This window comes from Leuresthes tenuis, unplaced genomic scaffold (genome assembly GCF_036924035.1).
Source record: "Leuresthes tenuis unplaced genomic scaffold, fLeuTen1.0.hap1 SCAF_5, whole genome shotgun sequence".
In the NCBI taxonomy this organism is placed as follows: Eukaryota; Metazoa; Chordata; class Actinopteri; order Atheriniformes; family Atherinopsidae; genus Leuresthes; species Leuresthes tenuis.
This window is the reverse complement of record NW_027325359.1, coordinates 7980731-7992615: the sequence shown is the minus strand read 5'-3', so window position 1 is coordinate 7992615 and position 11885 is coordinate 7980731. Positions and strand designations below refer to the sequence as shown.

General features: G+C 40.8%; 1 protein-coding gene across 1 annotated transcript; it reads left to right on the top strand.

Annotated features, from left to right (window-relative positions):
• The first annotated feature begins 1303 nt into the window (after nucleotides 1–1303).
• On the top strand, nucleotides 1304–8092 carry dnaja2b (DnaJ heat shock protein family (Hsp40) member A2b). Its single transcript, XM_072385727.1, has 9 exons — nucleotides 1304–1477; nucleotides 3049–3108; nucleotides 3434–3660; nucleotides 3758–3838; nucleotides 4977–5110; nucleotides 5223–5419; nucleotides 5547–5691; nucleotides 6186–6313; nucleotides 6400–8092. The coding sequence occupies exons 1-9, from the start codon at nucleotides 1400–1402 to the stop codon at nucleotides 6586–6588; spliced, it is 1239 nt and encodes a 412-aa protein (XP_072241828.1). The 5' UTR covers nucleotides 1304–1399; the 3' UTR covers nucleotides 6589–8092.
• The last annotated feature ends 3793 nt before the right edge of the window (nucleotides 8093–11885 follow it).

The following is an 11885-nucleotide window of genomic DNA, read 5'->3' as shown; positions in this document are numbered from 1 at the left end:
GTGGTGTGAAGAAAATCTTGAATGACTGTAATCAGTGTTCACTTGAACGTTTTGTGAAATCAAATTGCAGGGAAATCAGCGGTAGAACTCATGGCAATGTTAACCAGTGAAAATAAAAGGATATCCACACTCACAATGTGAAAAGACCTCAAGGTATTGGGACTGAACTGCTATGTAGCCTTAAGGAAACTACTTATCAGGGCTAAACAAAGAAAAAAAAAGCTTCAGTTTGTCAGGAAGCCTAAATGCTGGACTCTGTATAATGGCAAAAGGACATTAGGTCAGATGAGGCCAGATTTACCCTGCTTCTAAGTGATAGGTGCATCAGGGTAAGACACCCACCATATGGCTAGTGCCTACTGTACAAGCTTGTGGGGGCAGCATTATGATCTGGGGTTGTTTTTAGATGGTCTGGTCTAGGTTCAACAATGTTATGTGTTCAAAAAATGTGGTCAGCTGACTTCCTGAATATACTGAATGACAGAGGTTATCCACAAACAGATTCTTGGTTCTTCCCTGACGGCACAGGCTCAAAGAATTTTGCTCAAAGAAAGGTTGAGACATCAGTTTTACATATTGATTGGCCACTAGAGAGTCTACATCATCCCACTGACAATATTTGAGATATGCTTGAGAAAACGTAGCGTATGTCCAATTCACCTGCCATCAATACAAAATCTTGTTAGAAAATAAACTCTTGACAGAAATTAAATGAATGTTGGGACAGTGCCTTCGCAGCTTATCCAGAACATGTCATGGCTCATGGCGCAGTAATCACAGCTGAAGGTAGTGCAACAGAAAGCAACTTTTTGCCCTCTCTTTTTTCTGGTTTAGCCAGGCAGTGTACCTTCACATTCTCCATAGATCACCTGAAAAGTCACACACTAGAACTTTAACAATCACTTCAATGCTCTATCTGGGTCTCGATCCCCAAAGGCTGTTCAGTGACCTACAAGTACAAGAGTAGCACAGATTAAAATTCATTAAAACATTTTTTTTTTAAGTTTTAAAGTTGAGGTGCAGTGTGATGTATTTCATTTAAAATGTTGTTGAACTCTTCAAAATTAACTTTAAAATCGTAACCAACGTAAGCGTAACATTTAGAGTAATATTTTTATATTAAGCTTTGCTTAAAAGTACACACTCAGCATGTACAATTTTGTAATTTAAAAAAAAAAAGAATAAATCAACCAGTTAAACGTCAATACATAAGCAGCGGTACAGTTTTTGTAATCATTTGGCTGACGTCCTCTGACATTTATTTGTGGGTGGGTGTTAGTGTGTGTGAGCAGTATCTGGCAAAAACAAGGACAGCCCCAACCGGCAAGCCTAGCATTATTCGGCTCCTCTCGCATCTGATTCTCCGCAGAAGGTCTTTCTGTGGTAGCCGGTTAGCACGATGGCGAACGTTGCGGATACTAGGCTATACGACATCCTTGGAGTTTCACCTACTGCCACTGAAAATGAACTAAAAAAGGTACAGATCTTTTAAAATGAATATCAAATGTGTGAGTTAGGATGAAAAAAAAGAAGGGAGAGAGGTCACAAGTGTAATATGGCCTAAAATCGAGCTAACTGATGTTAGCTAGCTTAGTTTACTGATCGTAAGCTAGGCTAAGGGCTTGCTAGCATGCTAAACAACTAAATACTTCATTGCAGTTGTTTTTAATTATATTTCAGGCAACGCATTGGTGGAAGGAAATCTCAGCTAATATTTTTAAATGAATTGTCGATGTAGTCACCGGGGAAATGGCATTTACCTGACCAAAAAAAATACACGAAAAAAATGAGCAACCACGAGTACGAGGGGTTGCCGGCTATTAGGGCTAGATGACACATTCCAGTAAATAGTCCCCATCAACGAAGCGACGTCAGTTAAGCGAGTAATCTAGCGAATCATGAAATTAATTATGTCTTCCAATATTTTTAATGGTCGTACTGTCACACATAGCAACTAAGTTTGGCTTGACAATTTTGGTGAACGTCATTAATAAACTTGTGTGATAAGCAAGTAGTTATGTCAACCTTAGTGTAAATTATGTATGTATATGTGTGCGTATTGTTGAAGATATCATATCCTCTAGGTTTCCTGATTGTATTTTCTTTTACTATTGCTTGTTTTTGTTTTTTTGTTTTGTTTTATATGTAGCTGCTGACTTGGATAAATTCACAGAAACGTAGTATAGAATAATTTTTTTTCCAACTGAAGGAATTGGTGTCCATTTTTGCTTTTGTAAGTTGTGCAGAATGAGATCTTCCATTGTCCTGCTGAAATATAGAGAGACCCCCCTGGAAAATAAGTCAGCCACTCCAAAATTCCATTATGTGCCTCTGCATCAAATAAATACGTCACCCATGCCATGGACACTGATGTACCCCCATATAATCACACGCACGCCAGATACAGCAACTTTTGTTGCCCCCCCCAAAAAAAGCAAGCTGGAATACTGACTCGCCTGACCACAGAACATGTGTCCGCTGTGTTTCTGTCTATCTGAGATGAAATTGTACTCAGAGAACGTTCCTTCTTTGCGTGAATCAGTTTCAGATTGCATTTCTGGATGCAACAGCAGACTGTGTTGTTTCAAAGGTGAAACCTTTGGGATGACCAATGCCTCGAATATGTTTTGACTTCATTGTCTTTCTTTAAACTTCACACGTCAGGAAGATGTAAATTGTTAGACACTGCATCTCCTGCAAAGCCTAGCTTGGTATAATTCATTCTATACATTATTTCTGTTTTAATGGGCCATTAATCAAACCAGGATCTCACTGAATTAAGTCTGAGAACTTTAAGATAGCTGCTAGTTGTACCAACTATATTTTTCCACTAAAATTCAAGTTAAGTGGTGGTTGTAACTAGAAATTGTGTGACTCAACCTGTTTAGTTGCTTTTGCATGTGTTCTGATGTATATGATAACAACTCTCAATTTAGTATGGAGCATTAAGACATCAAACTAATTGGCCGTCTGAGGTTTTTCACTTTAAGGCACATGAGCACAGATCATACACAAACTTTTTTCATGTTGATTTTTGGTTTGTTACAGGCCTACCGCAAATTGGCCAAAGAATACCATCCTGACAAGAACCCTGATGCTGGAGACAAGGTAAGATTAACCAAAAGTTTGTCACGTTGGCAGTGGAGTGTTTCGTAACAGCACCAAAAGTGGCAGTAGCAGCATAGTCGCTCAAACTTTGGGACCAAAATGTGATTTCATCTTAATTTGACAAGATAGCACAGGAACAAAAACATCATAGAGTAGTAGTAGGTGCACCTCAGAGTACAGAATATGAAAAGGCTCTTTGATGTCTGTTGTTCTGTGACTTAAATCCTCACTACAAACCGGCTTGATGTTGGGCTCATTGATTCACTGAAGTACTTTCAATCTCTCATCACTCTTTTTTTCTCCATTATTTTTATTTTTTCCCCAGTTCAAAGAAATAAGTTTTGCATATGAGGTATTGACAAACCCGGAGAAGAAGGAGCTTTATGATCGTTATGGAGAACAAGGGCTACGAGAGGGAGGAGGGGGCGGGCCCGGCATGGACGATATCTTTTCTCACATATTTGGCGGAGGACTCTTTGGCTTCATGGGTGGACAAGGCAGAGGACGCAATGGCGGAAAAAGGAGAGGGGATGATATGGTACATCCTCTGAAGTAAGTGTTTTACATTGAGGTATTTTAGTCCTCAGTGGGTGATAAAATAAAAATAAAAAATACACTTTTACAAATTCTTACAACTTTTGTCTCTCAGAGTTTCTCTTGAAGACCTGTACAATGGCAAAACCACAAAACTGCAGCTCAGTAAGAATGTGCTGTGTGGGACCTGCAACGGGTGAGTCTGCTTTTCACATTTAACATTCGTGATAAAAAATTACATGGACTTTTAAAGCTCTCACTGATCATTTGTAATTGCAGTCATTTTGTTTTGTAATTTTGCTGGTAGATTGTTGATAGATTTTTTAGTAGTTGTTAATCCCATATTTCACTTCAAATAGTTGAATTCATAACAGATGTTGACTATCAGAAGGTTTCCAGATTGAACTATGTTCACCCACAGCGGTTAATTGTAAGTGCTCTTGAGTTGATGTGTACATTTCCACTACAAAATGGCCTGTTGTGATGATCACGACCTTTCAGTGTTGGTTTCCAGCCTGCACACAGATTGTCAGAATCTTTTTGTGAGTACCCAGTACCACGGATGACCAAAAGAAAAAATCCAAATCTTGTGAAAAGATTTGAGAAACACTTTTTCTCAACGTTTCTCTGTTCTTTCCATCGGGACTTGCATTTCAAGGATAACCCAGCAGACTACTGAAACAGGAAGGGATAGTTTTTGACTGTGTTACAGGGTTTTGTGGGCCACAATTTTAAATAAGCTTGAAGATATTTTCTATTTTCGATTGGGTTAGCTCAAGGAAGTCAGCCCTACACAGCAGGACAGAGAGTGTGAGCTGCTCGCTGCCATTCACACTGGTAGTATGGATCCATTGGATCCTCCTTATATGGGTGGGTTGATGCTGGGTTAATGTCAGTTTTTTAATCTCAGTAAGAGATTCTTCTTTAAATGAACGTTCATTAAGAAAGGAATGGTGGGGCTGTGCTCACTATTGCAGTGCCAAGACCAGCACAGTCAGTAAAAATGAGCCTTTCCACCCTGGTGTGATGTTTGGATCTTTGCTAATTGGAGCTTGGAGCTGGAGTAAAATTTATACATGTGATCACTGCAAAAAAAGTCAGACGAAAGTCAGAAATTATTCAGAAGTTATGGGGATTTTCGTGGTTATTTGTTGGAAATCTTTATTAGTTGAGAGAAATTTTGCTGGGTGTTTTCAAAGAGTACTCTCTTACCATTGAAATAATGGTTAAATGACTAAATACAGTAACTCTGCATGTAACTTTTGGGAAACAGTGTTGTATGTTGCTTGTGAAGTTCCTGAAAAAAATTCTTATGCTTCACTGTTGTCTTGTAGTCAGGGGGGAAAGGCAGGAGCGGTGCAAAAGTGTGTGGCATGCAGAGGAAGAGGTATGAGAATCATGATTCGACAGCTGGCCCCAGGGATGGTTCAACAGATGCAGTCAGTCTGCACAGACTGCAATGGTGAAGGTAATGTATCTGCACACATCCACACCCCAAGAATGGGGTGAAAAAACATGAATAATATACAGCTGGAAACAAAACTGCACTCTGAAAGTCTGACCTATATGTGGTTGTCCAGGTGAGGTGATAAATGAGAAGGACCGCTGCAGAAAGTGTGAGGGTCAAAAGGTGTGCAAGGAGACCAAACTCCTGGAGGTTCACGTGGACAAAGGCATGAGACATGGACAGAAGATCACTTTCTCTGGGGAAGCTGACCAAGCTCCAGGTGTCGAACCAGGAGATATAGTTCTGGTTCTACAAGAGAAAGAACATGAGGTACTCCAAATCAGATGTCTGCTGCTGTTGATTACAAAGTTGACTTATGCTAAGAGGAGAATAATTGCACAAGGAATTGGTTGTCATGAACTAAAGCAACAAACTCATGTGTTTAAATTTCAAACAGGAATTCCGACGTGATGGCAGTGACCTTCACATGGTCCAGCGTATTGGCCTGGTAGAGGCTCTGTGTGGCTTCCAGATGACTGTCACACACCTGGATGGACGTCAGCTGCTTGTGAAATACCCACCTGGCAAAGTCATCGAGCCAGGTAAAGACCCTGTTTATTTTATGGTTCTCAATCTTTTTTGTTCTGGTGGACAGTGAAGGTATTGGTACACTTCAATTGTGTGTACAGTTTGATGAACTCCATAATGGTATATCTAAGTCGACTCATGTGAGTTGTTAGTAAATGACATATTTCTTTCCTTGTTTGCCAGCCATTTTTCTAGCTAACAATCTACCCTGTTGTATGTTGAATACTACGGGCGTCATTTATACAACGTTACTTTGACTTTGGGACTAAATTGTTACATTGTTATTACAGTTGAAAAAGTGGCATCTCAAATGTAATAATATACAACAAAATGAGATGTAAAATTGTTATTGTAGCACATCATATGCCAAAAGCAAATGGATTTACATGTGCAGAGCTTAAACTAAAGCTAGATTTATTACACTGCTTCAACCTAAATGCATAAAGAAGCCAAGGCTTGTTGTATTTTACTCCATATGCTCATGTTTTAAGCTATTTGTGTGTGGCAGGTTGTATTCGAGTGGTGAAAGGAGAAGGGATGCCTCAGTACAGAAATCCTTTTGAGAAGGGAGATCTTTACATCAAGTTTGATGTTCAGTTCCCAGAAAACAACTGGATTAGTCCTGAAAAACTGAATGTGAGTTGCCATAAAAAATAACTCTATTTACTCAGTTTCAGCTGACATAACAGTGGTGTTTTAATGTATTTTTGTATTTCTTTAAGGACCTGGAGTGCTTGCTGCCTGCTCGTGCTGACAATCCTGTTATTGCTCCAGATGCAGAGGAAGTTGACTTAACAGATTTTGACAAGAGTCAAGGTTTTGGGGGTGGAGCCAGGAGAGAGGCCTATAATGATAGTTCTGATGAGGAAGGAGGCCATCATGGCCCAGGGGTGCAGTGTGCACACCAATAGAAAGACTCATACATAGACTTGCACACATTAAAATATAATTAGACAAGCATCCCTCAAGTTCCATTGCTAACACCATCCAAGACTTGTTGCACATACATGCACATTCTTCTCTGTTCACGATACTAGTGAAAGGAGATACACAAACACAGATATTCTCCTTCCCCAGTTCCATGGTGCCCATAAATCAGAGAGATCCTGGACGTATGATGTGTTTATGGACATTAGTGCTCATCAATGTCTCCAGCAAGGAAGTAGTCTCATTCTCAGAGGTTCACTGACTGAGCTTGACTTGAACCTCCCTGTTTTCATCTTAAACTTTAACCTCTTACCGTGAGAAACACCAGTCTGTGTACAAAATGCAAGCATTGTCAAATATCTTGTAAAAGGTGTAGAGTAGTCAATCACATACAAGCGCATGCTGCTTCTTGCTGAAGATCTTGACCGTGTAGATTCAGGGTCCAGACACCACAGAGAAATCTGTTACCACATTTAAATTTTTCCATGTAACTGCTACCAGAGTGCCCTGCTACCACATGAGTTAACCCGATGACGTCTCTGCACTGTCTGCTGAGAATCAAACATTTAAACCAGCGCCTCCTTTTAGGTCAATTGTCATATATTGAAAACGTGATTTGCTGGTTCTGTTCAGTTCTTAGCGGTCAGACCCAAACAATATTAAAGCCCAGCGTATTGCACCGGTCAGCTAAGGTTCTGTGCTTTTGTTTTCCGTTTGTTTTTTTTGTTAGGTCTGGAATTTCAGCTTCTTTATCTTTTGTCGGTGTGAATGTTGGTGTCTTTGAAACCACAGATCTTGAAGTTATGTACTCTTGATTGGAGTTGAGGCCACCCTGTTTTTTTTTTTTGTTTTTTTTGTATGTGTGTAGTGCAGTGGCTCATTGTATGTGTGAGCTGCTGTGGAATGTTGTAGCTTATTAGGGTGGTAGGTATTCCTGCTTTATGTTGAATTGCAGTGAGCGTGGACACCAAATATAGTCAGTTAAGGAAAAAAGAACTGAATGTTTATTTGCTGAGACTCTCAGATGTAAACATTTTCCCTCTATTTACCAGGACTGAGAGATCCTCCTGTCTTGCCGGAAAACTGCTGAACCTGCACCAAACCCTTTGTATTATACATAACCCCCCCCCCTTTGTAGAGTTGTTAGCCAAACATATGTTCCTTGACTTGTTACAAATATTCCCATCCCCATTTGCCTGTAAATAAAGTTCCAGTCCATAGGTGCATTGAAAGTCTACAGCAGTGTCATTCTATATTCACTTCCTTTTCTTACACAAGCGAGCTAAGGCCAACATATTAAACTTATGTTCACAAGAAGGAAAGGTAGTGAAGCCACTTTAGACTGTTTACATGCACCTCTATAATTCATTGTGTATGTAATTTTGGGGAAAAAGTACACACAAGAGGTCATAGGTGAATTACATTATTGTTGATGCTAATGGTTGTCAAAATGATAAAATGTATAATAAACAACTGCAAATTTGTTGACATCTTTGTTGTTTTATTGAAAGAACAGGTTTATCAAGTGATCTTGAATTTCTTCATATCATTTCAAAGAAGGATAACATCACTTAAACGTAGCATGATATTAGAAAAAAAGTGTCTCAGTAGAGTTTCAACATCTTTGGAAAAGCATTTGTTATCTAGTGGTGTGTGTGTTGGATGATATTGACATTTGTCATGAAAGTTTCTTGAAGCCTGGTGTGTCTCAGTCTGATCCTTTGTCTGTCACATTGCTGTGCAGAGCCACTGGAGCCAGGAGTTCCTTAAATCCTGCTGTATTCCTGAAGAATAACCAGTGCAGATGTAAAGAGGATAAACATCACTGTTTTTACCTCACTAGTTCAAAGCAGTGACATACCTGTCTCTTCTGGACTGCATGATGTAGGAGCGCTCTCTTCTGAGCTGCTCCAGTCGCTCTCTAACAACAGTCTTCTGCTGGCTCTTGTCTTCCTAAAACACGACAGTAATTATTCAAAACATATCAGATACAATGGCACATGTCCTCATTGTATAGTTACCAGTGGTAGATCTTGTGTGAGATGCCTTAGTCTGTCTGTGTTCTTAAGGCCAAGTAGGTCCTCCTCTGCCTTTCTGTTCTGAATGATTGACAAACGCTCCTGAACCTGAAAAACAAATAATGCCAGAACAAATCTTCCTCTGAATATTATCTGAAGTTTCTCTCTGTCTACATTCCTCACCCTGAGCAGCTGTCTTTCTCTGTCTCTCTGCTGCCTCTGTTCCACCTTTTTTTGCATGTCCACCAGGCTGCGCATTGTTCTTTCTCTCTCCATTGCTGACACTGGCTCTCTCTCCATCGGAGTGGATTCCCTCTTTGCAGCACTCTTTGAGAGACTACAGTCTACCTGAAACAGGAGAGAAGGCTGGTTGAATCATAAGTGGCAGATACACTGGTAATCAAACTCATAACTCACATTGACAAAGATGTGGCGACTGTCTCACTGGTGATTCTTGACAGTGTGTCAGGTCCTCATAGTGCGAGAGCTCAGGTCCTCGCTCCCACACTTCAGACTCGGCTTCAGTGGGACACATTTCCACCTCTGTCATCCCTTTGCCAGCATTTACCGTATGATTGGTCGTTTCAGAGCAGAGGTCATCGGCATGCTCCGAGGAGTCAGCCATTAGATGTTGCTGTATAGCCTGCAGGTTCTCTGCTACCATGGCAAGTGTTTGCTGGCCATTTTGTGATGTGGCTTCTTTCTCATTTGGTTGATCATCCACAGGTCTCATATTTAATATCAACTAATAATAAAAAAAGGGGAAGTAATCAGATGAGTGACAGAGTGACACTGTATTACAGTGTGCCACACACTCATGTACCTGTTCTACTGGACTGCACTGCTGATCTGCAGATGGTGCCTTATGGTGACCTGAAGAACTGCATTGTGAAAGCATGATGTCCACCTCCTCTCCGTCTCTGTTTTGACCCGTTTCCTCACTTTGTGTGGCCTGGACTTGGGTCCTCATGCTCTCAACATCCTGACGCTGGTCTTTCCCCCCCTCTGCAGTCTCGAGTCGTTTGCTCCAAGCAAGTGCGATCAAAGACCCTTGTTTCTGATAGCTCTGGGGGCTCTTAGTTGCACTGCCCTCTTCTTCCTCAGTGGCTCCTCCCTCTGCAGAGAGTCCCTGATGAACATCACCATGTTCGTCTGACTCACACAAGATTTCCAAATAGGGCAGATCCTCTATGACAGCTCCACAACCTTGGAGAAAGCACAATATATTATACCTTCAGGTGTGGGAGTATGTTTTTCTGTCTTTGACAATGCTTGTCATACCTGAACAAACATCCTGCCTGTCCGGACCATTTGCAGTTTGGCCTTCATTTGTCTCAATGCTGGCCCCCTCGATTGACTCCGCTGTCGTTGCCTCAGCTGATCCACCAATGATGTTTTCAGTTTGAGGCTGGATTGGCTCATTGTTGCTGTTTTCAGTCAAGTTTGGAATTAATATAGAGCCTAAGGTTTGGGGGTTATCCGAGGTCAAAAGGTGAAGCAGGCTGGTGAAGCGCCGTGCTTTAATCTCATCTTCATATTTATCCCGCAGGGTTTCGATATGCTGAGCATTCTATTAGATGCACAAGATGATCCATTATTACATTTAAATGTGTCCAAAATTACATGTACCCTTGCTTTGAATTTGATGCAATGGTTGTCTTAGCTCACCCTGTCCACCAGTGCTTCCAGTAAAGCAGAAGCTTGGACCTCTTGAAGCTCCATTAGATGGGTCAAAAGGAGAAGAGCACCATCTTCAAGTTGAAGTTGGGACCATTCTTCCTGCAATACTGTATGTGAGTTTGTGGGGGTCAGACTCCCATGTTGTGTCTGCAGTCGTGTATTAATTTCTCTCAGTCTTTCTATACAGCCAGCCTTCAGAGCAGCTTGCTCACCGTCTGTTACAGAAACAGTAAACGAGGGAATGAAGTCCAGAAATGAAAGGAATACTAAAGAAAACTAATTCTGACAAATCACTGCAGAGGAAAAAACAAAACATATACCATCATTGGAAGGCATTGTGCAACTTGACCCTTCCAAATCCTCCAGGGAGACCCCATGTACCAACTTGACCAGGTGCTTCCTCTCCTGTTCCTGACTCAGCACAAGCAGCTGCAGCGCTGCCTTCTGTCAAGAGTTACTGATTAAAATACCGGAGTGCTCTCTCTTTATATTCTTAATACCCAAAAGAAAAACAAGATTTGAGAATGATGACAGGATATGTGCCCGTACCTCAGAATCATTGCTCTGAAAATTACCTGCTGTAGTGTCTTGAAGTCCTCCTTTTCCTCCTCCACTTCCTCCTCTTCACCATGTAGCCACAGAGCGGCCTGTTCTATTCTGCATGGACTGACAACCCGTGGCCTGAGCAGAAAGATGAGTTATAAACTGTATTTAGCTGAAAATGAGTGCCATACATCCAGATCTAATTGTGAACGCATGCCATTTTCAATGTGTTTTCTGCCTCACCATGTCTCCCAAGACTGGCGCGCTGCCAGAAGAGCGCCGTAGGACATTTTTTCCCTCTGTGCTCGAAGAGTTGCAAACCAGATGTAGAGACACAACAGTCTCAGGCTCTCTCCTTGCAGCCTGAAAGAAAAAAGATAAATGAATCAATCCATGCTCTTAAAATGTATTGCATACACTTCCTTCACAAGTCAGGCTTGTACAGTATATTTGTGCGTATTTACCTCTGGCCCAGAGCTGCCAGTGTGTTTTGTTCTTGTTGACGAAATGTGTGTAACTCATTCAGGAATGAAACTGCAGACCAGGACTGCTCTCTGAGCTCTGGACAGTTTCTTAAAGATGCATCCAGACAGGCCCTCAAGGAGAAATATAGTTCACCATGGTGCTTTTGTTTGACATGTATTAAGCTATCATAGGTTGATTTTCACCATGATTTTGACTTTAAATTCCTTGTTGGAATATCACTGTACAGACACCTCTGACTGATTAGTTTTGAAACTAACATAGTTTGCTCCTTTTGTTTTTTCAAGTAGTTCTCACAATCTTAAGAATAATTCCATAAGGCATGTTTAAATACTCTGCCTAAATGAGTTTCTCCCAATCATTAAACAACACATCAGTAAAAATGATAATACCTACTCATCCACTCTCTTCAAAAATCCAGGATATATACATGCAGAACACTTTGATTGTATATTTATTATACGTGTGATACGGTCTCTGAAGTTGATATTTTTTGACAATTATGTTTTCAGACAGTTCAAATCCTGGCTAATTTATGATCACTTCTGAGGTAAAAC